Below are 25,317 nucleotides of genomic sequence, written 5' to 3' on the forward strand. Positions count from 1 at the left end.
CACCTTCCCCCATGGCTGTGGTGGGCTGTGGCACCTCCTGCCCTGCTCCTGCCAGGTGTCCCCCGTGGTGTCACTCATGTGACATCTGCTCCCAAGTGGATGAGAGACTCAGGAGGGCACTGAAATCCCCCTGAGAGACTCAGGAGGGCACTGAAATCCCCCTGGGCACCGACCCCTCCCAGAGCCTGCAGAGGGACATCACCCCCTGCTCCTGCAGGTGTGGCTCAGTCAGCGCCAACAGCAGCCAGGGCTTTGTCTCTGCCCTGTTTTCATCCTCTCCCTCTGGTTTTTAAACCCCTGACTGTTCTGTCCAGCAAAAGCTCTTTTGCCCCACATATCCCCCCTTTTTCTTTCCATGTCTACTTTCCCCAGTCCTTGTCAGAGGTTTTGTGTGTTCTCCCCACGTCTTTGTTGCCTTCTCAGCACGTCCACACTGATTTTTGTTCGGATTTCCCCCTCTTTGCGGCCTCCTTGGCTGCTGTCCTTCCTTTCTGCTGTTTTCTGGTTCCCCTTTCTCAACTGTTCTCCTTGGTCAGCCTGACCAGCCTCTGCAGTTCCGTGTGGCTTTGCTGCTTGCCCGAGGTGCCCCAGGGAGCTCTATCCTGCACGGGGCTGGGGGAGGAGGCTGGAAATCCCAAATTCCTGTGCTCGCTTCTGGGCCAGCCACAGTGAGAAGGGCATGGAGGGGCTGGAAGGGTCTGGAGCCCCAGGAGAGGCTGAGGGAGCTGGGAAGGGGCTCAGCCTGGAGCAAAGGAGGCTCAGGGGGCCCTTGTGGCTCTGCACAGCTCCTGACAGGAGGGGACAGCTGGAGGGGTCGGGCTGTGCTCCAGGGAACAGGGACAGGAGCAGAGGGAACGGCCTCAGGCTGTGCTAAAAGAGGTTTAGACTGGACATCAGGAGGAATTTTGTCACACAAAGAGTTTTCAAGCCCTGGCAGAGGCTGCCCAGGGCAGTGGTGGAATCACCACTGCTGGAGGGATTTGAAACCAGACAGATGTGGATGTGGCACTGGGAGATATGGGTCCGTGGTAGCTGGATCAGTGTTTGGACTCCATGGTCTTGGAGGTCTTCTCCACCCTAAATGATTCTGTGATGCCATGAATTTTAATCTTTTCTATCTCATCAGATGAAAAGGGTGAAGAAAACCTATTTGCCTTCACTGTCTTAGGATTTGCTCACCCATGGCAGAGGGCGGAACTGGGTGAGCTTTGAGGTCCCTTCCAACCCAAACCATCCCGGGATTCTGTGATTCCTGGGATGATCTGAGAGGGATAAAAGCCGTGGAGAGCCTCTCCAAAGCCAGCAGAATTAAACCAGATAGAATCTTTCCAACTAGGTCGGTGTGAATTATTCATAGCAAATAATTTATTCACCAAACTCGACCTCGTTTCCCACAGCAGCGCTCCAGTGTCCCGAATTTATTCCTGTCTGGGGACTGCGCCCCAGAGCAGTTCCTGTCCCAGAGGTTTATGGGGTGCTCTTAATAATTCAAATCTGTCGGGGTGCCAGTAGTTTTCCAGGCACTGTGTGCTCCTCTTCAGAAATGTACCAGGGAACAGGATTTAGGGTGTAGTAGTTTTTTCTGGGTCAGGCTGAAATGCAGCAATACACCTTTGATCCCGGGATGAATTTCCCCCCTATTTCTCCAACCCTTTCCCTGCCTTTTGGGCCATTGTCCAGGCAGCTCCTGAGCAAAGCTGAAAGTGAATTTATTCCTGTCACAGAGATTTGGTTCCTCGTTAGCGCTGCCTTTGTTAATTCCCAATTAAACAGCGCCGGGGCCGCCTCCTGACCGCGCCCGGACCCCGCGCCCCGAGCGCTGCCTCCCGACCCCGCCTCTAATCAGCCGCTCGTTATCAGCACCGCGTTAATTACGAGACTCCGGAGACATCGGCGGTGCTGCTGCCTCCGGGGCCCTCTCCTGCTTTAACGAGCTCCAAATCCAACTAATGAACCGCGGGCGGGATCCCAGAGCGGAGCGGGGACTCCACCTGCTGCCGGCTGCGCCTCCTCCCCCGGGGCCGGGGATTCCTGTCCTGGCAGCTCAGGGCTCCTGGCAACCATTTCCACCTTTTTTTCCCCCCCTTTTCCCCCCTTTTTTTTCCTTTTTCCCTTTCTTTTTCTTCTTTTTTAATATGCTTCCCATTATGAATTCACCCGAGCGCCCCTGGCTCCTCCCAGGAGTGACAGAATCCCAGGATGGTTTGGGTTGGAAGGGACCTCAGAACAGTGAGCAAATCCTAGAACAGCAGAGTGATGTCAAAGAGGTTTTCTTCCCCCTTTTCGTCTGATGGGATAGAAAAGACTAAAATTGATGGCATCACAGAATCATTTAGGATGGAGAAGATCATCGAGTCCAAACACTGATCCAGCCCCTGGGTTGTGGCTGGCGATTCCCACGTGATGCACGTTCTTCATCAGTGCAGGCAAGGAGCAGCAGGCTCCTAAAATTTCCTTCTGGGCTCCAAAAAGACGGGAAATTATCCAAATTAGAGCCGGGTTTTTTTCTGTTTGTTTTGATTCAGTTATTTCTGTTGTTAGTGGGACTTTTTGGTTTGTTGTTGCTTTTCCTTTTTTTTTTTTTGTTCCCCCTTTTCCCCCGTCCTTTTCCTTTTTTCCTCCCCTTTCCCCTCCCTTTTCTTTTTTTCTTTCCTCCCTTTTCCTTCCCCCCCCTTTCCTTTCCCTCCTTTTCCTTTTTCCCCCCATTTGACTTTTTTCCCCTTCATTCCCTTTCCCTCTCCTCTTCCCTCTCAATTTTTTCCATCCTATTTCAAACCATGAGCTACAGCTCTGACACAGCCTTGAAGCACAACTTCAAGCAGAAGAAACAGAAAAAAATGGGGTGAAAGTTAATTTTTTTAAATTGAGTACACTCTAAACAACTTTTTCAATTTTTTTTTTTTTTACCTATGTTTTGTCCCTAAATCTTTGAGAAAACTTCAGGTTTTCTCTTCTAGCCAGGTGCAGGATGAAAATCAAAAGTTCTTGACTGAATTTTTCAAGGAGAAATGTTGGGTCAAGCAGAATATTCTGAGTTTGAAAAATGTTACCAATTTCAACTGGATTCCTTTTAAATGGATCCTCTAGAAATAAAGAGAAATTAAATATAGATAAAATTAGAAAGTAAGCCTGGAAAAGCTTGAAATTTCAAGCTCTGCACAAGGAGATATTTTTATATATAAGGTTATTTTGTAATATTGAAAGGAAAAAAGTTAATACAGTTTTTGTTTGCAGTTTCAGCTTTTTGGCTGAATTTCTGGCATTGGGAAAACACACCAGACAATGTTCAAGGATCAAATCCCTCCTGACTCCTCTGGGTGTCCACAGGGATTTGGGACATTGATTTGGGCTGTGGGGTGACAATGTCTCACCCAACCCACCCTCACCACCCCAGCCATGGTGGCAAAGCTGTTTTGGATCCAAGATGAATTAATTCTTTTCTTCCAGCTGCTCCATCCTCAGCAGGAGCTCTCAGACATGCCAGATATTAATTTAAAGAACAGATTTTCTCAAGCCAGGGGCTTCCAAGACAGGAATTTTCCCTGGTTTTGGGAGGATCTTGTGTGGCTTTAGTGAGGCCTGTTGGCTTTGGCTGCTGCAGGTTCTGAGGCATTTTTCTCTTATTTTTTGGCTTTTTTTTTGGCCAAGAAATGGGCAACCTGCAGCTCCCTTTAGCAGGGCAAGAACTCCTCAAGTGTTGTCCAAAGGGAGGTGAATCCCAGTTTGGCACCTGAGGGGACACAGGGACTCATCCCATCACAGCTTCCCTCTCCTGAGCCACTCAACCCCCCCTTTCTGCTCCCTGCTGGGTTCTCACATTGGGGATTCCAATGGCCTGGAGGTGTCTGAGTGACCAGTTTGACCAGTTTGGATACTGGGATGGAGAAAATGGCAGTGCAGAGGGAAATGCAGGGAACAGGGCAGGGAGGTGCGGTAGGGAGAGCCTCTTCCAGGTGCCTGCTTGCAGCAAAATGTGGGTTTTGGTCAGCTAAACTTCCAAAAGTGGGAATCCCCTTGGAAAATCCCCTAAATCCTCTGTTCCTGGCTCAGATGGAGGAGGAAAGCACTGCTCAGTGCAGCTGTGGGTGGCCTGTGTTGTGCCTCTGTATCCTTTGGGAATTCAGCTGGGGACACCTGAGATGTGCCCCAGTGGTTTTTGAGGGTGGTTTCTGTGAGGATAGAGCTCTCCTGTGGGGAATTGCTCCTCATTTGCCTGTTCTTCACTTGCATGCATCTTCTTTCTCTCTGCATCCCTTCCCTCTCTCCCACTCCTAGTGGGATTCTGGGACTCTGATTGCTAACTGTGGGCTCTCATTGATGGTTTTTTTGTAACTTTTTGTGTGCTGAGGGCAGAATTTGAATTAATTCCCGTTTCATGTGACATGAGTGAACAGAAAAAACCCCGTGGTGTTGCCAGCACTTGTCACTGTCGCTGACTGAGAGGCTGAACTTTGATTTCCCTGTCTCTGAGGCTGGGCAGACACAGAATGACCTCGGGGTATGCTGTGAGGGAAAGCACAAGGTTTGTCCCAGACTTCAGGTGACAGGGACGTTGTTACAGTGGTCTCTGGTCCCTGCAGGATGCAGTGAGAGCTGAACATGTGTAAATAGGTTAACAAGGAGATTTCAGCTCCTCTGAGCAGATTTTACACTGGACCAGCACTTTGTGCTCTCTGTCTGCTCATGCCAACACCAACAAGTGTCCCCCTGGGGGGAATTGTCTCCAGAAGGTGCCAGGGCTGGGGTCTGCCCTCCCTGAGGCCATGGAAGTGTCCAGGGCCAGGCTGGACAGAGCTGGGAGCAACCTGGGCTAGGGAAAGGTCCCTGCCCATGGCAGCGGGTGGGATGAGATAATAATTAAGGTCTTTTCCAACTCAAACCACGCTGGGATTCTAGAGCAGCTCAGTCCATACATGTGGGAAGCTGGAAGTGGAAGCTGGAAGTAGGAGTTGGAAGATTCTCAAAGCAGGGAGGTTATCCCAGAGATGGAAAACCTGGCCAAGTCTTCATGCCCCAGCCAGGGCTTGGTTTGGGGAAACAAAGGAGCAGCAATTGGGGCTTCCATTGAGCCCTGAGGCTCCAGGAGCTCACTGCTCTCACCTGCACCACATTCCCTTCCCCAGCAGGAATATTCATGCCCATCAGCTGAGGAGTTTCTATCCTGCAGATTTTGCCCAGGGCAGCAAAGAGGCTACAGCAAAATCTGCATCTCTGCAAACAGTGCCAGGTTTGTGCCCACTGCTGCAGTGCCCAGAGCCACAGGGGAGTGCAGCTGGCACCTCCACAGCCTTGGGGGCTGTTGTTAGACACAGAGGAGGTTCCTGGGCAGACGGAGGGGTGTAAATTACAGCCCAAGCAGCTTTCACGTGGCAATGAAATTCTCTCCCCAGCAAAGGGCCCAGACCAAGCTGCCACTGGTTTTTGAGGCTGTGCTCAGTCAGATCCACACCCAGAGACTTCCTTGGACTTTTCAATCTAATTACACAATAGTACTTAAACCTGTGAAGAAGCAGGCCCAGCCTCTGCCCTAAAACCTCCATCTTGCTTTATATATATTACTGCATCCTAAAACTTTAATAAGTTTTCCACTCTGTGATATTACACCCTTCTCAAACTCCATTATTATCTAATTATAATATAAAATTATTCAGTAATTATTCATAATTCAATATGAATTCATAATTATTCAAACTCCACACCCACAATCCCATTTCTATCATTCCATTTTGGAAGCTTCCCTACAGCCTCAGGTCAATGCAGTGTTCTCTTGGGGGTCAGTGCCTGGCAGCACAGAAAGTCTGAAATTCTCAGCAAACAGGGTTCCAACATCTGGATGATGCAGACACCACTGGAGACAGGAAATGGGATGAGAGCCTCCCCAGCTCTCCCTCTTCTTTTTGGGAGAGCTCTGTAGGATTGCAGTGTAGTGCTGGCAAATCACCCATTAAACCATTGAAGTTCTGGCCCAAACCCACTCCTGGACAGGAGCTGCCATCCATGTGCAGAATTTCAGCTCAGCACACAAAAAGTTCCTTCCTGTTTGTATTTTGGGGGTTCAGAGAGGGGCAGGTGAGGGTGGGGGGAGGACTCCTGGCCTTCCTCACAGCCAGCCCTGTCTGTCCCCAGCGCCTGGTGAGGATGAACATGCCCATCTCCCCTGAGGATTTAACTGTGCACTTCACCTCCACGCTGATGGCCCTGATCCGCACGGCCCTGGAGATCAAACTGGCCTCAGGTGAGAGGGACAGGGTGGCTGGGTCACCTGGAGATCCAACTGGCTTCTGCTGAGAGGAATGGGGTGGATTGGTCACCTGGAGATCAAACCAGGACAAAATTGGGGTTTTCTGAGAGCACAGTGGCTCACAGCCCAGCTCCTGACCACAAGATGGGCTTGGTTGGTCCCAGCAAGGTGCCAGAACACCAAAGGCACAGATTTATTCCTTTATGGGCCATTCAATGAAAAGTTTGACTTAATCCTTGTGGGTCCCATCCAGCTCAGAGTATTCAGTGAAATCTGTGGGCTTGGTGTCCTCCCAAAACCATGGAAATTCTGCCATAGAAGAATTTAGAATATAGGTGGGATTCCTGTCTTCCCATGCCAACACCTGAGGACAGGGGTGTAGTAAATCAAGGCAACCCTGACGTCTGGGGAGAAAATAAGGAGGACTCCACTGATATCAGAAGGCTAATTAATTACTTTATTATACTCTATTATTTTATATTACACTACATCCAAACTGAATCTGTACACAACTGCACAGAATTTTGTGACTGTCCTCACACACACACCTGGATTCAATAGGTCAGTGAATCAAAACACTCACACCAGAATCTAATCAAGTAAATTCCTTCAGGTAAACAATCTTCCTCAATGCATTCCACTTGTTCCAAAACACAGGAGCAGTAAATGAGATAAGAATTGTTTTTTCTTTCTCTGAGGTTCAGAGGATGTGAATCCCAGAAAATATCCTTGGGAATTTGTGCCTTGCTTTTCTCTGTGAAGAGAAATGTGGCCACGAAGGGGAGCTTGGGGAGAGGCCAGAGAGGTCCTGACCATCCCTGTGCCTTTGGGGTGGCAGTGAAATGTGGCAATCTCTGCCCATCCCAACTGAGAATCCTCTGAGGGGAAGCCCAGGACGTGTCCTCCTTGCTTTGAATCAGAAATTATTTTCCACACCACCTCTGAACCATTCCAGCCCTTCCATGCTGGCAGCAAGGCAGGAACTGCAAGTGCTCTGCAGCACATTCCACCTTGAGATAAAATGGAATTATTGAGGTGGTTAATCAGGCGTTTACTCAGCTCCCAATTTAAACCTTGCAGTGTAACAAATGCACCGGCCTTTTCTCTGGGTCGTTACCCCATCTCATCAGCCTGCCTGGGGTCACACTCGAGTCATTCCTGGCCTAAACACTCTTACACCTAATTTAAAAGTTAACAAGAGGGAACCAGGCTCCAGGGAGCAGGGGCAAGGCAGGGTTAGGCTGCTGTGCTTTACTAAGCAGTTTTAGGCCACTGCAAATATCTGAGTTAATCTCCTCCCTCCTGTGATGCTTTGGGGAGGCATTGCTGGAAGAGGACAAAGTTTTGAGGTGCCTGGGGCTCCCCAAAGGAGTGGGATCAAGACAAGGATCAGACACTCATTTCTACAGATGCTTTTAGGATTTCCTGTGACTTTGAGAGCCAGCACCTTATTTCAGGAATAACTCCTAGCTAAGGATGCTAAGAGTTTGTTTAATTTTCAGTTTCTGGTTACCTGTCAGCCTTTTTTAACTGGAAAAGCTCCCCCCACCTTTGTGAAAACTGGAAGGGAGCCAGGGAGGAGAACTCAGCTGATACCCTGGATTATTTCTGTGGTTTAGCTGTGCTCTGGGGTGTGAGGTTCTGACCTGTTTTGTTGTTATGAGCTCCCTTTGAATAGGTTTCATGTGCTACATTTAATTTGAGTCTTTAGCGGGCTTAACAGGCCCTTAATAAACCTCCCTAATGAGTTCCCTTGTGGGAGTTCAAACCACGGTGTAACAGAGTACCCAGAGCCTCCTCCCTCACTCTGCTCTTACAAAAATAATCTCTGTCATTCAGATGAACTCTTTAATTACCTGCTGTGTGGGGAATTCAGCTGGGAGCTGGCCTGGGGCTCACCCAGCCTTTAATCACTTTCCACATGTGTATTCAGGCTGGCTTTGGGCCTTGGAACAGAGCTGTGGGTTTGGCTCTGCTCTACCCTGAATTTGTGTCATTTCAGGGGTTTTGGGAAGAGCTGGTGGGTTTGAGGAGGGTTTGTAATCCATCAGGACACTGCTCAGTGGAGGGTGAACCTGGCCATGGCAGAGGGTTGGGTAAGAGGATCTTTAAGGTCTTTTCCAACCTAATCAGTCTGTTGTTACAGGATTCTGTGATTTGTAGCCATGATATTTTCTGAAAAATCCTTTCTTTAGGATTTTTTCTCCTGAGAAGCTGAGAGGCCTCAAGAACAAAATGTAAACAATGATTATCTGCTGCTGTGGGATGCAACAGGTGCATCTGTGATTGGTCTCATGTGGTTGTTTCTAATTAATGGCCAATCACAGCTGGCTTGGGCTCTCTGTCCAAGCCACAGGCTTTTGTTATCATTCCTTCTTTTCTATTCTTAGCTAGCCTTCTGATGAAATCCTTTCTTCTATTCTTTTAGTATAGTTTTAATATAATATATATCATAAAATAATAAATCAAGCCTTCTGAAACATGGAGTCAGATCCTCATCTCTTCCCTCATCCTCAGACCCCTGTGAACACCATCACAGTGATTCATGCCTGAGTCCTTTCCATCCCACCTGGGAGGTGCTGCTGCCTCCACAGGCACTCCCCAATGGAAGAGGCACCTTCAGGTTAAGCATGGAATAAGTTTGAGCTCAAATTTAAGTCCCAGGTCACTGCTCAGTGTGAAAAATGCCAATCACTTGTTTTTAAAATTTTAAAAGTTTAATAGTAATTAATTGGTTATAAAAACAGTAATACAGTTAGAGTAATAATAATTTGGACAAATTGAATTAGGACAATATGAGACAATAAATACAAAGAGTTATGGACAGTCCAGGTACCGTTTTCTGGGCAGCATGAGCCCGAAAAAGGATCCACGTTAACAGAGGATTAACCCTTAAAAACAACAGAATGTTGCATATTCATACACCTCATACGTGATGCATAAATTCCATTCAAACGCAGGACTTTGAAACGCAGGACTTAGACTTTGAAAGTCTAAAGTGTGTTTAAGCAGGATTCTGTCTGGTCAGAGTCAGCTTCTTCCTCTGAATCCTAACAGCACCTTCAAGGCAGAAAGAAGTTCGTTTCTTCTGATAAGAGTGAATAAATTCTTTTTCTCTGAAAGATTTAGGTGTCCTGGGGCTGCTAACTCAGTGTGAGTCCTTTCTTTAAAAAGGTATCCTACATAGCATAGTTTCTATTTTAACATTTTTTTATAACCTAAAACTGTATTTAACACAGTACTTAAGAGAATTAATACAGCATTACTTTCTGACACAACACATATAATATTCATTTTAATATTTGCGAAAAGCCAATCATAAAATACGTGCATTTTCCACAGTCAGGGTGCCCAGGGTGAGGCAAGGCTGGTCCTGCTGGGTTCCTGCACTTCTGTCATGGAGAATTCACAGATTCCCTGGGCAGGGAAGGGCTGTGCTGGCTCACCCTTCCCAAGGAACGGGAAAGGGGAATGCAAACAGTGGGATGTGCTCCAGGGCAGGGCTTCACTCCTCTCCTGTCCCTCCCTGGCTGCAGGAGGTGTGAAGCAGCACCAGTGTGATGCTGAGCTGAGGAAGGAGATCTCGCTGGTCTGGCCCAACCTGTCCCAGAAGACTCTGGATTTGCTGGTGCCTCCTCACAAACGTAAGTGCTTCAAGCACTGGGTACATCCCAGACACCCAGGAACCCCACATTGGGTTTCTCCCTCCTTATTTGCTCTATCCAACCCCAGGTTAGGTTCTTCTGTCCTTGCCTGCTCTGTCCAACCCCAGATCAGGTTTTTCCCTCCTCATCTGCTCTATCAAATCCCAGAACAGATTTTTCCCTCCTCATTTATTCTATCCAACCCCAGATTAGGTGTTTCCCTCCTCATTTGCTCTGTCAAACCGCAGATTAGATTCTCCCTCTTCATCTGCTCTATCTAACCCCAGATTAGGTTTTTCTCTTCATTTGCCCTATCCAACCCCAGATTAGGTTTCTCTCTCCTTGCCTGCTCTATCCAACCCCAAATCAGGGTTTTCTCTCCCCATCTGCTCTATCCAACCCCAGATTAAGTTTCTCCCTCCTCATTTGCTCTGTCCAACCACAGAACAGGTTCTTCCCTCCTTGTCTGTTCTATCCAACCCCAGATTAGGTTCTTCCCTCCTTGCCTGCTCTGTCCCAAGCCCCATCTGGGTCACCTGGAGGATGCAGCAGGGACACCAAGGGCAGCTGAGCGTCTTAGCAGCCTCTGTGCTGCCCTGGCTCTGTCACACAGGGACTGGGGGAGCTGAGCTCACCTCCAGGCAGGGACTTCATTGTGCTGCAGATTTCCTGTGCACAGAAAAACCCAAATCCCAAACAGCACCCAGGAGACACCAATGCTCTGTGTGGCCTCTCCCAGAGCTCCTCCCCAGTTCTAGCAGCCTCCTGGCTGTGCCTTGCAAGGTGGGAGAGCAATTTCTGCCATTTGAGCTCCAGAAAAATGGGGAGAAGAAAAAGCTAAAGCGTGCTGAGGACTTAGGGAATCGGATGTGAGGTGTTTGGGGGTTAAAAGCATTTGTGTTATTTGGTGATGTCCTGGGCAAAAGTGCTGAGAAAATGGGGAGTTTGCTGTTCTCTTGATTAGCTCTGGATTCCTGATTAATGAGAAGCAGTGTAGAATAATAAAGGCATTGTTAATTAAGAAAAATGAGGGAGCTGAGGAGGTGCAGATCACTGGGTGGTGACTGCTGAAGTCTTTCCCTCCCCTCCTCTCTTGATTCCTGTATCTCTGCTGCTCCAGTTTTTGCCATGGTGAGTGCTCCAGTGCTGGGCAGGGAAGGGCTGTCCCATGGCTCTGAGGGTGAAAAAAACATCTGGAAAAATGAAATATCCCTTAAATGTATATTAACCCATTATACCCCACTCACTGTAATTCAGAGAAGCAGGGTAAGGCTGGGGTGGGTCTGGGAGGAATTTAGGAATTCTCTCAGCAGTGCTGACAATGCCACTGAGATTTTCTGCCTCGTTTTTCCTACACAATCCCTGTGCTTGCCACAGAGAGCTCCAAACCAAGGCAAAGCAGCAACAGGCAAAGAGCTGAAGAATCTTTTGTAACCTTTTCTTTTTTTTTCCTTTCCCCTACTCTTCTGTGTCTGTTTTGCCTCATTATTCTCATAAAATACAATTTTATTTTATTAATAAAATAAAAAAATCTTAATAATTATCTTATTAATAAAATAATTTCTTATTGATAATTATTATTTATTTTATTAATAAATTATTTTTTCCTAAAAAATTTCATGTTGTTTCCTCCCTTTCGCTGTTTTTCATCATTTGCTGTTTTTTTTTTTCTTATTCCTGTCTTCTCTTCATCCTTGGAATGGCTCTGCTGTGTTTTGCCCATGCTCTGGCAGCTGATGAAATGACTGTGGGGAAGGTCTACGCAGCCCTGATGATATTTGACTTCTACAAGCAGAATAAGAACAGCAGGGAGCAAGTCCAGCCCCCCGGGGGCCTGTGCCAGGTACAAAAGGGGTTTTTCCATCCTCCCTCTTAGGCAGCTTTAACAAGAATCACCAGCAGGATTCACCCAGAAGGTCTGGCTGCTCTTCCAGGCAGGGTTTCAAAATGCTGGCTAAAAAATGGAAATCTCTCCTGAAAGTGTCTCTAAAAAAATACTTTTAAAAAATTGTTGCAGTTGCCTTTTCCAGTAAAGAAAGATCTTTTCAAAAAAAAAGACAACTGATCTTTGAAAGTCTAAAGTGTGTTTAAAAGTGGCCTAGGCTATGCCAAATATTTCCTTGGTAGACCAAAGAACTATTGAAAGCTGCTGGTAGTTTGGCTATAGGTTTAAGTTATTTTTGAAAATAGGAATTATTCCAAACAATTTTGGCTCTAATTTTTACAAATTCTAGAAAATATTTTCACTCAACTGGCATTGAAAGCCCAGTCACTTCCAGTAGAACAAAAAGCTGTTGTTTTTAGGATGAGCATCCAGCAGATCTCCAGCACAGGGTGGTGATCTGTCCCACACCTGGATGGCTCCAGCAGATCCATCCAGAGCCACTGGAATTGCACTTGCCCCTCTGGCTACATCCTTGGGGGACTCACTGCTTTGCTCTGGTGATGGGGAGAGCATTCAGAGGGAAAGGGGATTGAAATAGGACTGGGGAGAACATTTGGAGGGAAAGGTGATTGCAGCAGGGCTTGGGAGAACATTCGGAGGGAGAGGGGATTGCAGCAGGACTGGGGAGAATATTCAGAAGGAAGGGGGGTCGCAGCAGGACTTGGGAGAAATTTGGAGGGAAGGGGGATTGCAGCAGGGCTGGGGAGAGCATTCAGGGGGAAAGGGGATTGCACTTGTACCAAGTGTCCCTCACAGCCTCTCCCCGCTGTGCCCAGGCCAGCGTGGCCTTTCTGCTGTCCCAGGGTGGCAAAGTGGCCTTTTCACAGACTAGGGAAAGCCCTGCAGGCCATCTCAGCTCTGACACCCCTCCCTTGTGCTTGGCAGCCCGGGCCAGTGTCCCTGTTCCACCCCTTGAAGGCCACCCTGGAGCAGACGCAGCCCACGGCCTTCAGCAACGCCAAGGCCTTCCTGCGCCAGAAGAGCTCGGCCTCCCTCAACAACGGGGGAGCCCTGTGAGTACCCCTGAGCCCTCCAGAGCCACCCTTGGGGTCACCCCTGAGCCACCACACCTCAGGGTCACCCCTGATCCCCCTCCAGAGCCACCATACCTCAGGGTCACCCCTGAGCCCCTCCAGAGCCACCAAACCTTGGGGTCAGCTCTGACCCCCCTCCATTTTCACCACACCTTGGGGTAACCCATGAGCCCCCTCCAGAGCCACCCCACCTTGGGGTCACCCCCTCCACCACTGCTGCTCTGGTGACACCAAAGCCAGCAGCCCCTTCACACTATGGCTGGGACAATTCATGTGGTGGCTCTGCTCCTGCTGTGGTTATCCCAGTGCTGGTGGTGTTGGGATCTTGGTGTTTCCTTCATGAATCCTCACTGGGAGTTGCCCAGGGTGAGTTTGCTCACAGGAATTTGGGACTGTTGCAAAACAACCAAGCAAACCCTGGCAATGAGGTTTTGGGAGGCCAAAGATTCTTGGGAATAAATTCAGCCCTTGAGCTTGTGGCACTGGGCAGCAGGAAGTGCTTGCCACAGCACAATTTGTCTCTTTGGGGAAATTATCCCTTCATGGAGAGCTTTCCAAACACTGGTGACAGTGATCCGTAATCAATTCTCCATTTCCTGCTCTGCAGGTGATTTTCCTCTGGATCATGAGCACTGTGGATTTTTAGTGACAGACAGCTGAGGCTTAAACATCCCAAATAATCTTGATGGGGAAACCAACACCAGACTCAACAGCTGAAGGGACTTCAGCATGGTTGAGGTGTTTGACCAGTGCCCAGCTGGTCCTGCAGACAAAATCAGCCTGAACTCCCAAATTCTTCATTGTCCATCAGGATTTAAGTGGCAGAAATTGTTTTCCTTAAATACTGAAAAAAAAAATCAGTTGGTTTGATTCCCTTGTTCTCATGGGATCTTCAGGCTCTAGAGGAGAAAAACCCAGGGCACCTTAGAGCTTCACCAGCCACTGTGCCCATCCTGCAACTGATTTTCACATGTGAAACCCCAAAGGGTGCTTGCTCAAGTTTGGTTTGCCAAATTTAGCAGAATCTCTTTGCAAAAAGATGAATCTTTTTCCCTCTTTTTCTTTGGAACAGGCCACCTCCAGAGGGAGGGATCAAAGAGTCCAGTTCCTGGGGGACCCAGCGCACCCAGGATGTGTTCTATGAAACCAGGAGCCCAGCTTTTGAGCGAGGCCACTCTGAGGAGATCCCCATTGAGAGGGTGAGCAGATGGGGGAAGGGGGAGCTGCAGGTTTTAGAGCTGTGGGAGAACTTGAGAAATTTAAGAAAATATTTTAAAAAGCAGGTGAAGATGGGGTGAGATGCAGGAGATTTTAGAGGTGTGGTAGAACTCCAGAAATTTAAGAAAATGTTTAGAATGTAAGAACTCCAGAATTTAAGAAAATGATTATGTGAAGATGGGATGAGATGCAGGACATTGTAGAGGTGTGGTAGAATTTAAGAAATTTTAGCAAATGTTTAGGAAAAGCAGATGAAGACAGGGTGAGATGCAGGAGATTTTAGAGCCATGGTGGATTTTCAGAAATTTTAGAAAGTGTTTAGAATATACAGGTGAAGGCAGGGGGACCTGCATTTAGCAGAGCTGTTCATTGAGGCAAGCACTGTTCTGTCTCTTGTTTGCTTGAGCATTGTGGAGAAAGCCCAAACCTGGCAGCTCCCACAGCCAATCTGGACATGCTTTTCCTGGGATTCTGTCTTGCTGCCGTGGGTTACCTCAGGCTCTCTCCTCCCATTTCCCAATCCCATTGTCCCAGCTCAGGTGAGGGGTTTGAATGGTCAGAATGACCTGAGGGGTTTCCAGGGTCACAGCTGGGGCTCCTGGCTGGTCGAAGACCTCATCCCACTGCTTGTGGGATGTCCTTGCTGAGGACAGAGTAACCTGGGCAACCCACTGTGGGAATTAATCACAGGGACTCCATTTTCTTCATGGTGGAAAAAGCCCATTCTTTATTCACAGAACTCCTTTTTATACAGTTTTACAGACCTCAGTGTCATTTCCATTGGTCAGGAGCTTTCTTACCAATTACTTATTGGTCAGTAACAAGTTGTTATTCTGTAAGGATTGGTCACTCCAACCCTCGGTGTGTACGTGCAGGAAAAGTTCTTTGTACAGATAGTTTTCATTTTTCTATCTAACAGTATAAAAACTGTTATAAAACTGTATAAAAACTGTTATAAAACTGTATAAAAACAGTTTTAACCCAGGAACAGATTGTTATGCTGATGAACTGCTCACACCAGAAATGCTTTCACATGTGAACTTGCACAGTGATGGCTTGACTTAGAAGAAGTGACAGACCAGCCAGAGCAGGCCTGATTTTAGGAGGCTTTTCTTTATCATTTTTCTACTTCAACACTCCACAGCTCTTCAGTTGTTCTCTTTGCCACACCAGCATCTCTTCCCAGTCCAGTCAAACTTCAGGAAGCTGATGGTGGCTTCAAAGCTGACATGTTCTTGCTACTGAAACCATTCCATGTTTTGTTCAGGTGGTAGAAATGAAGGAGATCAGCCCCACAGTTGCCAATGGAGAGCCCCAGCCAGGCCTGGAGAGCCAGGGCCGTGCAGCCTCCATGCCACGCCTGGCTGCTGAAACCCAGGTGAGAGAGAGGTGGGGATGTGATGGTGGGAGACTGGGAGCGGGCCAAGATCTCAGCATCTTCTCTCTGCTTGTCATGGGCTGGAGCTGGCTTGGGAATACTGGTGTTAAAAGATGTGGAGAAGGAATCCAGGCCTTGTTCTGGGATAGCAGTGGGGTTCTCTGCAGAGTGTGGGCAGGGATTCCCTGCAGGGCGTGGGCAGGGATTCCCTGCAGGGCGTGGCAGGGATTCCCTGCAGCGATTCCCTGCAGGGTGTGGCAGCTATCCTGTGCAGTCACAGCACTGTCCCCAGTTTTACCCCTCCCTGCTAGCAGCACAGAGCAGCTCAGGATGGTCCCTCTGGCTGGGCCACCCAAGTGTCTGGGGATTATTTGGGGACAAGGCCATTCAGGCTGTGTTCCCATTAGTTGTGTGTTGTTTATCCAGCCAGCCAAGCTGTGTTCCTGTGCCCTATCCTTCCATAAAGCTGCAATGTGCTGTGACACACACAGGTGGATGCAGCAGGCACAGGGACTACCAGGGAGCTGCACTGGGACACTGAGTGTGCTCCCTGTATTTTCCTGTACTGTGACCTTGGCCCCTAATCTGGTATTGAGGATTTCCATTGTTGATTTATTAACTTATTTTTCAAAGAAATCTCCTCACTGGAGTTGACTTTCACATCAGCTTGTGGGCACTGCTTAGTGTGTAGGATGTCACAGATCATTTCTGGCCATTTCACACATTTGCTGCTGTTTGTCCCCAATGCTGCCCAGCCACCATCCTGTCTCCTGTGTCACAACATCTCACCACTCGTGTCCTGCCTCATTCCCAGGGCCTGATTCACACAGCCAGGAGGGAGCAGCCTGGCCTTGTATTGCCAGCTGGGGTCTGTGTACAAATCACAAACGGGACGGGGCTGCTGAGGAACTGCCTTGAGCTGTTTTATTTTCCAGCATCAGTCTCATTACATGGTTATGACAATGGGAAGATGCCAGCAGCTCACATCCCTGGCAGCAGAAAAAGAACTTAATGTTACAACTCACTTTAAAAGTTTTTTGACTAATCACACAAAACCAAAACACATTGACAGTAGTTCTATCCAATCACCATAAGCACACGTACTTTTGGTTAAAACAATGCTTGCTTATTTCAAATACAATACCTGCTTGTGAGCCTTGAAACACAACACACAGAGCTCCATTATTAAGCTTCAATCTTCCTAATATCTTGCTAGATAAACTTTTCTGTAGCTTAGAGAATTATTCTAGACAAGCATTAATATCCAGACCATTGTTCTATTTGTTCTTGCTTTTCTTCTTTTTAAATAATTTTTCTGCTGACCAATCTCATGGCTACTGCTTAGCTCTAATCACAATTCTGCTGTCTCTGGGGCTGCCTTTTGCAGCTTTCCCAAAACCCTCTGATTTTGTGGATTCCCACACCTTGGGCTGTTTCTGCGGCTCTCCCTGGGGTGCAGAATGTGAAGGATTTGCTGCACCCTAAAGTGAAACCCTGTGTTGAGCACACAGAGTAATAGCTCCAACAGATGGAATTGTGCCAACGTGCTGGAGGTGCCCCTTGCCAGGCAGAGGATTTCCAACCTGGCACCTGGCCTTTGTGTGAGCCCTGTGATTCTCAGAATTATCACTCCTCACTGTGCTTAATAAAAGCAACAGCTCACAAAGCAAAGCTTTTTCTCCTTCCCCGAAATTGCCCTTTATCCTAGACCACAGGTAGCCTCCTCCTCCCTTGGCAGTGCAGCTGGCAGAGCCTTCCCTTGGGAAGCTCCTGTCCATGGCAGTCAGGTATTGCAGGAGTGTCCCTGACAGAAGCATGGCTTGTGTCCCCGGGGTGTCACTGCCCCTTGTGCCACTCCTGGGTGTGAATCAGGCCCGGAATCTCAGATCTAACCTCATTTATAATACAATGTTCAGTGGTTGTAGCTTGGGTGAATAACTGATGTCCTTTCTGTGTGTGTCTCCCCCTCCACGCCCCCCACCCTCCCTCTACATGCTGCTCTGCCCCTCCCCAAACTTTTGGGTTTTTTCTAACTCTTATTTGCAACGCTTTCTGTTCCTGGATGCCTCCCTTTCTGTTTGCCTCTCTCTTTTATGTTCCACTTATTTAACAAAACCCCTCCTCCTGTGTTTGCACCCTCCCTCTTTGCTGTCCTGCCCTCATCACCTCCCTCCCTGGTCGTCATGGTGTCTGCTGCACATCTGATGTCTGACACTGGCTGTACTGTGGGGCTGCTTCCAATAATGTCCCTCACCTTGTCCGAATTGTTTGCAGAGGAGCAAAGCACGGTCACCTGGGAGTTACCTGGCAGTATGTAGTTTGCACTAAATTGTATCCTATTAAATTCACCTTAAGAGTTAATTAACCTTCCTTTAACCCTTGACTTTTCTCCCCTCTCATCTGGAGTCGCTCCGGCACAGCCGCTCTTTCTTTTCCCACTTTTCCCTCTGTCCTGGTCGCATGCTACGCTCTGCTAGCAGGGCTTGGCTGGGTGGGTTGCTTTTTTTTGTTTTTTGATTTGTTTATTTTCATGCCTCGTTGCTCTGCTCAGAAATTTAGGCAGTGAAAACACTCGGATTGGTAATGAAGAAGCAATTAGGAGCTCTCTGCAGGGGTGCATGCTGTCTCCTGAGGCTTTTTGGGAGCCTGTGCCTCCCATAACAAGAGCCTTGCCAGAATTTATGGAAAAAGGATTGATTGCTTTGCCACTGATTTGTGTCAGTGGGATTTCTGTCCCTGAAATAAATGTGGATGCAGGACTGAAGCCCAAAAAGAAATGGTCATTTCTTGTCAATCTATGCAGGGTTTTTCTGTTGTTGGTGGGGTTTTTTTTTTATTTTTGTTGTTTTTTTTGGGGGGGGGGGTTTGGTTTGGTCTGGTTTTTTTCTCTTTTTTTTGGTTTTTTTGTTTGGTTTTGGTTGGTTGGTTTTTTTCTGTTGCTTTCTTTCTGGCAGCTCTGTATGGATTTTGAAAATCTGGATGTGTTTCTTAGTGGGAAATATTTCACTTCCCATATTTTTGCTCATCAGACTGTCCAGTTTACAGCCCTCCTTCCTTCCTCCAGCTGCAGGCTCAGCACTAAACAAGGACAGATAGGAAGCTCCTGAGTATAATTTCTTGTCCACACAGATGAGGGCCACAAGAGGTGACATTAACATGGTCCTGCTGATGGAATTGGTGCTTCCAGAGCCACACCAAAAGCTCTGCTGGGCTCCCTCATCCCAGCCTTGTGCCTCTGATAAACCTTCCAGCACCAGGATCCCAACTGCCCTTCAGTGGGAAGCACCAAAATGTGGGTGACTGCCCAGTGGTGCCTTTACACCCAGGAAAATCTGCCCTCAAGGGGAGGGAGAGTGGTTTTTCCACTTAAAATAACGAGCAGAACTCTGAAACAATTGGCTTTGTCTTGGGTAAATATCACAAGGGAAGCAGAGATCTGGATTTCAGGATAATCAAACAAAAGACAGGAGGCAGGAAAAATAATACAGAGGTCTTAGGAAAGGTTACAGTGAGCAGAGTAAATGTTCCCTGAGAGCTGGTGTTGGAGCGAGTTATTGGATTGGGAATTCGAACAAGTGTAAGGCTGAGGGACTGGGGAACATCCTGAATTTCACTGTCAAGCTGGAACACTGTGCTCTGAGATCTCTCCTCTGGCACACGGCTGGGGTGCAGTGACAGACCCAGGGAAGCATCCAGAGGATGGATGAGCTGTTGTCTCCACACAGAGCCAGGCAGAGGCCAGCAGAGAAGGAAATGTGGGAATTGTCCCTGTTTTCTGACCTTTATCCCTGGGCAGAGGAAGGGCAGAGACTGTGAGAAGAGTCTGGGGCTTGTCTGACACTTGTCTGGGGCTCTGCAGAACCTTGGTAAGGTTTTGTACCGAAAGGGAAGGGAGCAGGGTCTGGAGCTGCCCCTGGCACAGAGGGGGTGTCCAGCAGTGCTGTTACAGCTCTCAGTGCCCAGATGTTTGGACACAAATGTTTTAAAAACAGCAATAGCAAACCCAGGTATTCCTTTCTGGAGATGTCCTGGTGGGATTGCAGGATCCACGCACTATCCTTGCTCCAGGCAAAGGGCTTCAGGGAGTGATGGTGGGACAAGAGAGGTTTAAATGTTTGATGGGAGAGTGTGTTCACTGCAGGGAGATTGTGTTCACTGCAGGGAGTTGTGTTCACTGCAGAGAAGGAATTTCCTAGTGGCTTGGCCTGTACCTCCCCTGATTCCTGATTTTTCTCCCCCTCCGTGTGGTGCTCAGCAATGCTACCTGCTTTCCTCTCTGGAGCTGCTTTGGGATGCAGGCCCTGGAGCAGCTGTGGGTGCCCCTGGTGTTGAAAAATTCCCCTTGTGAGGTGCTTGGCTGCTGCTCTGCCCTGTGTCCCTGCTGAGCTCCCCGCTGGGTGTGCTGTGCAGTGCTGCCTGTGTGTGATCCCCATGGATTGGCACTCGGAGATCCTATTCCCTCCCCAAATTTCACACTCAATCCACATCCCACAAACCCTCCCGCCCACTCCTGTTGTCTCCAATTAACCATTTCTCTCCTTGCCCTCCTTGCCCCTTTCTCTGGCTGTTTAACCCCCTCCATGCCGGGAAGCAGGCAGCCGAGCGGGGCGCGGCTCTTTCCCTCACCGCACTCCGTGTCGCTCCGTGTTCCCCGCAGCCCATCCCGGACACGAGCCCCATGAAGCGCTCGGTCTCCACGCTGGCCCCGCAGCGCCCTCACGCCATGCACCTCTACGAGTACTCCCTGGAGCGCATGCCACCAGAGCAGGGCCACCACCACCACCACCACCGCTGCCACCGGCGCAAGGAGAAGAAGCAGAAGTCCTTGGATAGGGCCGCCCATCACATGGCTGATGGACAAGCTGGTGAGTGCTTTGCTGTCACCCTGATTTTCAAAGATTTTTTCTAAGCCTTCTGATGTTTGCATTCTTGTAGCAAACTCTCTTGGTTTGGAAAGACAAGTGTCTGCTAAGGAGGGCAGGAGCCTCCCCTGAAATGGGAAATATAATCCCTCCCCACCCCTCCAAATTGCTATAAATTTTAAATTAAGGGGCTCTCAGGCAAAAATACGGGAGCAGAAAATAACAGTTCTTTAATAGGGAAGAAAAAAATAAAAAGATAAAATAAACAATGCAGTACACCAGAACAACACTGACAGAGTCAGAACCCAACCTGACACCCTGTGGGTCAGGGTGTTGGTGGCAGTCCCATTGGAATTGTGGCTGCAGCCCTCCTGCAGTGTCAGGGCTGGTTCTGTTGGAGCAGGGATCCTGTAGAGAAGGATGTATTCTTCCTCTGAAGATCCAGTGGAAGAAGAGGCAGCTGCTGTTCCTCTTTTCAATGCAAATATGACAAATGAACTCTTGGTAAGACTCCTACTCCCCATCTTCAATTGGTTTCAGAATAGAGAAGGCCACAATTGTCTTATGTTCCTAAACGCTATTTATCAGTTTCTATATTCTTCATTATAAACCCAGCTAGTCAAACATTGTGTACACAAGCAATCAGTTATTAGTTAACTACTAACTCTTAACTCCATCAAGACCTACCCATTTATTTTAATTAACTCCAATAAAGCTTATCTCTAACTAAAATCTTAGCTCCTCTAAAATCTCTAAATTCTTTAAAGTTTATGTCTCAACACACTGGTGACCCCCTACCCAACGTTCTCCTTTCAGTAGCCCAGTCTGGAGAGTCTTCTTCCAAGGACAAGAAGCAGGAGCGTGGCCGCTCCCAGGAGAGGAAGCAGCACTCCTCCTCCTCCTCTGAAAAGCAGCGCTTCTACTCCTGTGACCGCTACGGCAGCCGGGACCGTGCCCAGCCCAAATCTGCTGACCAGAGCAGGCCCACCTCGCCCAACGGGGGCCCAGAGCACGGCCCACACAGACAGGTGAGGAGAGGCAGCGTGGGGAAACAGCCCTGAGCTCTGCCAGGGGTTTGTGCACCTTTGCCATGTTTTGTTTAAATTAGAGGAGGTGGAAAGGGCAAGGAAGGTCAGGCAGTTGCAGATAAAGCCATTGGGGTCCTGCTTGGAGCCTCACACCAAGGCTGGAAAAATCCTCCAAGTCCAAGCTGTGCCCAATCCCACCTTGTCACCAGCCCACAGTGCCACATCCAGGCCTTCCTTGGACATCTCTGGGGATGGGAATTCCAAACCTCCCTAGGCAGCCCCTTATTATGCCTGTCCACCCTTTCCACATCCTGCTGATGTCCAACCTGAACCTCCCCTGGCACAACTTGAGGCTGTTTGTTTCCTCTTACATGGGAGCAGAGCCTGACCCCCACCTGGCTCCATGCTTCTGTCAGGAAGTTGGAGAAACCAAAAGGGTCCTCCCTGAGCTTCCTCTTCTCCAGGCTAAAATTTAGTTCTCCTTTCTTTTGTAACTGTGAGGTGCTCAGGCCCTTGGGAGAAGCTGGACAGCTTCCTCATGATGCTGGAATGTTCCTGGTCACTGGGAGAGCCAGGCAGGGCAGAACAAGCAGTGACTGACAGCCTGATGAGTTGATAGGAAGGAAAAAATGCTCTTTAAAAATTAAAGGTCTGGTCTCAAAATGTTAGGTTGGGAAAGGCTGGGGGATTGTTCAATGCACTCATGTCCTGCCTTGGGAGAATGTAAACAGAAATGGGAAGACAGGCCCTTTCCTCTCACTCATGGCATTTGTGTAAATTACTGCAGCTTAGTTCACTCTCGCAAGGCATTATTAGTAACCCAGGAAGCTGCCAGACCCTTCTACCACTCCAAAATCAAATGTATAATATTAAAGAGAAGAATGTGAATGCATTTCTGTTAAAGGGACTTGTTAAAGCCTGTCCAAAAAGCTTTTGGCTGTTATTTTTTCAGAAATTGGCTATTTAATCCAAAGGCATTTCATTCCCAACCTGCAAAAAACAGTCACCCAGATCTTCCTTCCATGCAGAATCCATAAGAATAAAATAATAATAACAACAACGATAACAATAACAATAATAATAATAATAACAACCCATAATCCAGTTTTGGCAACAGAAATGGAGTCCTAAAATGGTTTGATTTGGAGGGGACCTTAAAGCTCATCGCTTTGCAACCCCCTCCTGTGGGCAGGATCATCTCCCACAAACCCAGCACACACAATTGTAGGGTGAAGTTGTGCACAAACCCACCCCAAAGCAAAACTATTAATTCTAAAAAAAAAAACCAAAAACCTATTAAAAGTAATTCATAAAAATCCCCAATAACTCAGGTTTCTGAGCTGCTCCCAGGCCAGGTAAGGCGCATGTTGAGCCCTGTATGCTGTGGGTGCCTCCCCTGGGCAGTGTCCCCTCTGTTGGAGCCGTGTGCCAGTTTGCGTCCTACCGATGCTCTGCCCCTCTCTGTTCCTACTGCTCCCAGACTTGAACTCTCCAGCTCTTCACATCTCGTGTTGAATTATCTCTCGAGAACCTCCCGCCCCGACTGTGCTTGTCTAAACTCTCTCTTTTTTTGCTTTTCTTTCCTCTTGTGACTCGTCTCCGCCTTCTGTTGCTTCTCCTTCTGTTTGATACCTGCCTGCCTTTGTGTTTGTCCGGTGTTTCCCTTTTTTTATTTTTTGATTTGCTCTGTTCCAATTTTGATGTAGGGCAGTGGTTCAGTTAATGGGAGCCCCTTGCTGTCGACATCTGGTGCTAGTACCCCCTGCCGGGGTCGGAGGCAGCTCCCACAGACTCCACTGACCCCACGCCCCAGCATCACTTACAAGACCGCTAACTCCTCGCCCGTGCACTTCACCACTTTCCAAACCCCCACGTTCTCCCCGGGCCGCCTGAGCCGCGGGCTGTCCGAGCACAACGCGCTGCTGCGGGGGGAGCAGCAGCCGCCCCCGCCCGCCGTGGCCCGCATCGGCTCCGACCCCTACCTGGGCCACCGCGACGATGCCGCCGCCGACAGCCCGCAGCGCGCCGCGCCCGAGGACACGCTCACCTTCGAGGAGGCCGTGGCCACCAACTCGGGCCGCTCCTCAAGGACTTCCTACGTCTCCTCGCTGACCTCGCAGTCGCACCAAATCCGCCGCGTGCCCAACGGGTACCACTACACGCTGGGGCTCAACACGGGCCCCGGCGCCAGAGGACGCAGTTACTACCACGAAGCCGATGAGGATGACTGGTGCTAGCGGCTCGGCGGAACCCTGCGAGGTGTGCGTGCTTAATAAGGATGAGTTTTATCATCTGGAGGGCTGGGAGCTCCCGTGGGGGCCCGGGGCCGGAGGCGGCCAGCAGGGCAGCCCTGAGGACTGCTCAGCGCCCGGGGCCGGAGATGCCCCTGCAGCCTCTCTCTCCTCTGTTGTTCTTTAGTTTTTTCCTTTTTGATCTGTTTTTTTTTTTTTGCACTAGACAGATGGAGGAAGAAGGCTCCCTCCTTCTGGGGAAGGCAGCGGGAGGAGCACATCCCTCACTGCCCCCTCCCCACTGCCTTGTCTAGTCCCGAGACACGCACCAGGCGCCAACCCGGCTGCGGAGGCCAGGAGCCGGGAGAAGAGCGATCCTCACCTTCCACGGTGGAAAAGCAGAACTGTGGGTCCTTCTCATGATTGGCGCAGTTTTGTTGGGCTATTTCTTAATTAATTTACCATCATAATTCCCCCCCGCCAGGGTGGGAGCCGGGGGTCGCAAAGGGACTCGCGCGAACAACACTCGCCCCCCGCGTTTTGTCTCGTTGAGCACTGAGAAGGAAGAGATGCACCCAAGAAACTGGGAGAGGAGAAACACAGCCCAGAACAAAGGACAGTCCTTTGGGACTTGATGTTCAGCCACTGCAATCCTTTAGGGCAGAGCTGGTGCCGCCCCCGAGCTGACCCTGCTGTGACACCACTGACCTGGGGGTCTCTAATGTCACTCACCACATTGGGTCCTTCACACTGACACACGGTAAAGCCACAAGAGAGCTCCTTTGTAAGGACTGTTTCCTTGCTGCTGAGACTTTTCAATCCATCCCTCTCTCCTGTTGACTGCAACACACCCTCACTGTTTTGTCTTGTTTACAATATAAGCTTGATTTAGCAAAAAACAACTTAAAAAAAAAAAAGTCCACAAAAAAAAAAGAACAACCCAAACAAAAAGAGGAAAAAAAAAGCGTAGGGTTGAGAAGAAGAAATGTTATTGGTTTTATATCAAGCTATTAGATAGAACTTTAACTTTTCATTGTGTGCATTTTTGTAAATTGTACAGTAAAAAAAAAACCAAAAAAAAAAAAAGAAAAAAATTTCCTCTTTCTGTAGAGAATTAGTCCAATTGTCATTCCAGGTCCCACCGTTTCTACCGAATGCTCCAGTTGTTCACTACTAAGTGCCTAACCTTTGAAATCTTTCACAGTGACGATGCAACCTCTTGCTTCGAGGCATCAGAGCTTGGGCGAGCGTGGGGAGGGCAGAGGGTGTGGGGCCGAGCAGCCGGAGCTTGGAGGGGCCCTGGGGGCACTGTGTCCCAGGCTGGGAGCTTCCAGTGGGGAAGGCAAACGTGCTTTGGGCTTGGTTTGGGTTTGGTTGGCCTTTTATTTTATTTTATTTTTGGTTAGAATATAGAAATATAAATATATATATATAGATATACTTTTATGGGTGAGAGGGGAGTGATTGCAGCAAACAAAGCCGGCCTTGTCTCATTGCCCAGTGGAGGAAATGCAGGTGGGAAAGGGCAGCATCTGCAGGGGTGCTCCTGGAGGAGGAGCAGCATCTCCCACAGGCCAGCTGAGAGAGCTCTGGCCGTGCATCACTGGTGTGGAGGGCAGTTGGAGTGAGTCTGTTTTTATTGCCTGATAGGAGAAGGTTTAAAAAAAAAAAGTGATGATAATAATAATAATAATAATCCAAACCTCTAACTCTGATTCTCAGGGATGAGATTTCTG

At 48.7% G+C, this 25,317-nt stretch overlaps 1 protein-coding gene across 12 annotated transcripts in view; it reads left to right on the forward strand.

Annotated features, from left to right (window-relative positions):
- Positions 1 to 24,696, forward strand: part of CACNA1B (calcium voltage-gated channel subunit alpha1 B) — a 316,045-nt gene extending 291,349 nt beyond the window's left edge. For 7 of the 12 annotated variants that reach the window (XM_074556290.1, XM_074556289.1, XM_074556292.1 and 4 more), the window contains 9 exons: positions 6,127 to 6,235; positions 9,778 to 9,885; positions 11,619 to 11,728; positions 12,716 to 12,843; positions 13,937 to 14,063; positions 15,350 to 15,460; positions 20,118 to 20,325; positions 21,139 to 21,350; positions 23,057 to 23,801. In XM_074556290.1, the coding sequence (XP_074412391.1) occupies positions 6,127 to 6,235; positions 9,778 to 9,885; positions 11,619 to 11,728; positions 12,716 to 12,843; positions 13,937 to 14,063; positions 15,350 to 15,460; positions 20,118 to 20,325; positions 21,139 to 21,350; positions 23,057 to 23,587 (1,644 nt within the window). In that variant the 3' untranslated portion in view covers positions 23,588 to 23,801. The other 5 variants (XM_074556286.1, XM_074556287.1, XM_074556288.1 and 2 more) reach the window with 5 other exon arrangements.
- The last annotated feature ends 621 nt before the right edge of the window (positions 24,697 to 25,317 follow it).

The sequence above is a fragment of the Zonotrichia albicollis genome, chromosome 21 (genome assembly GCF_047830755.1).
Source record: "Zonotrichia albicollis isolate bZonAlb1 chromosome 21, bZonAlb1.hap1, whole genome shotgun sequence".
NCBI lineage: Eukaryota > Metazoa > Chordata > Aves > Passeriformes > Passerellidae > Zonotrichia > Zonotrichia albicollis.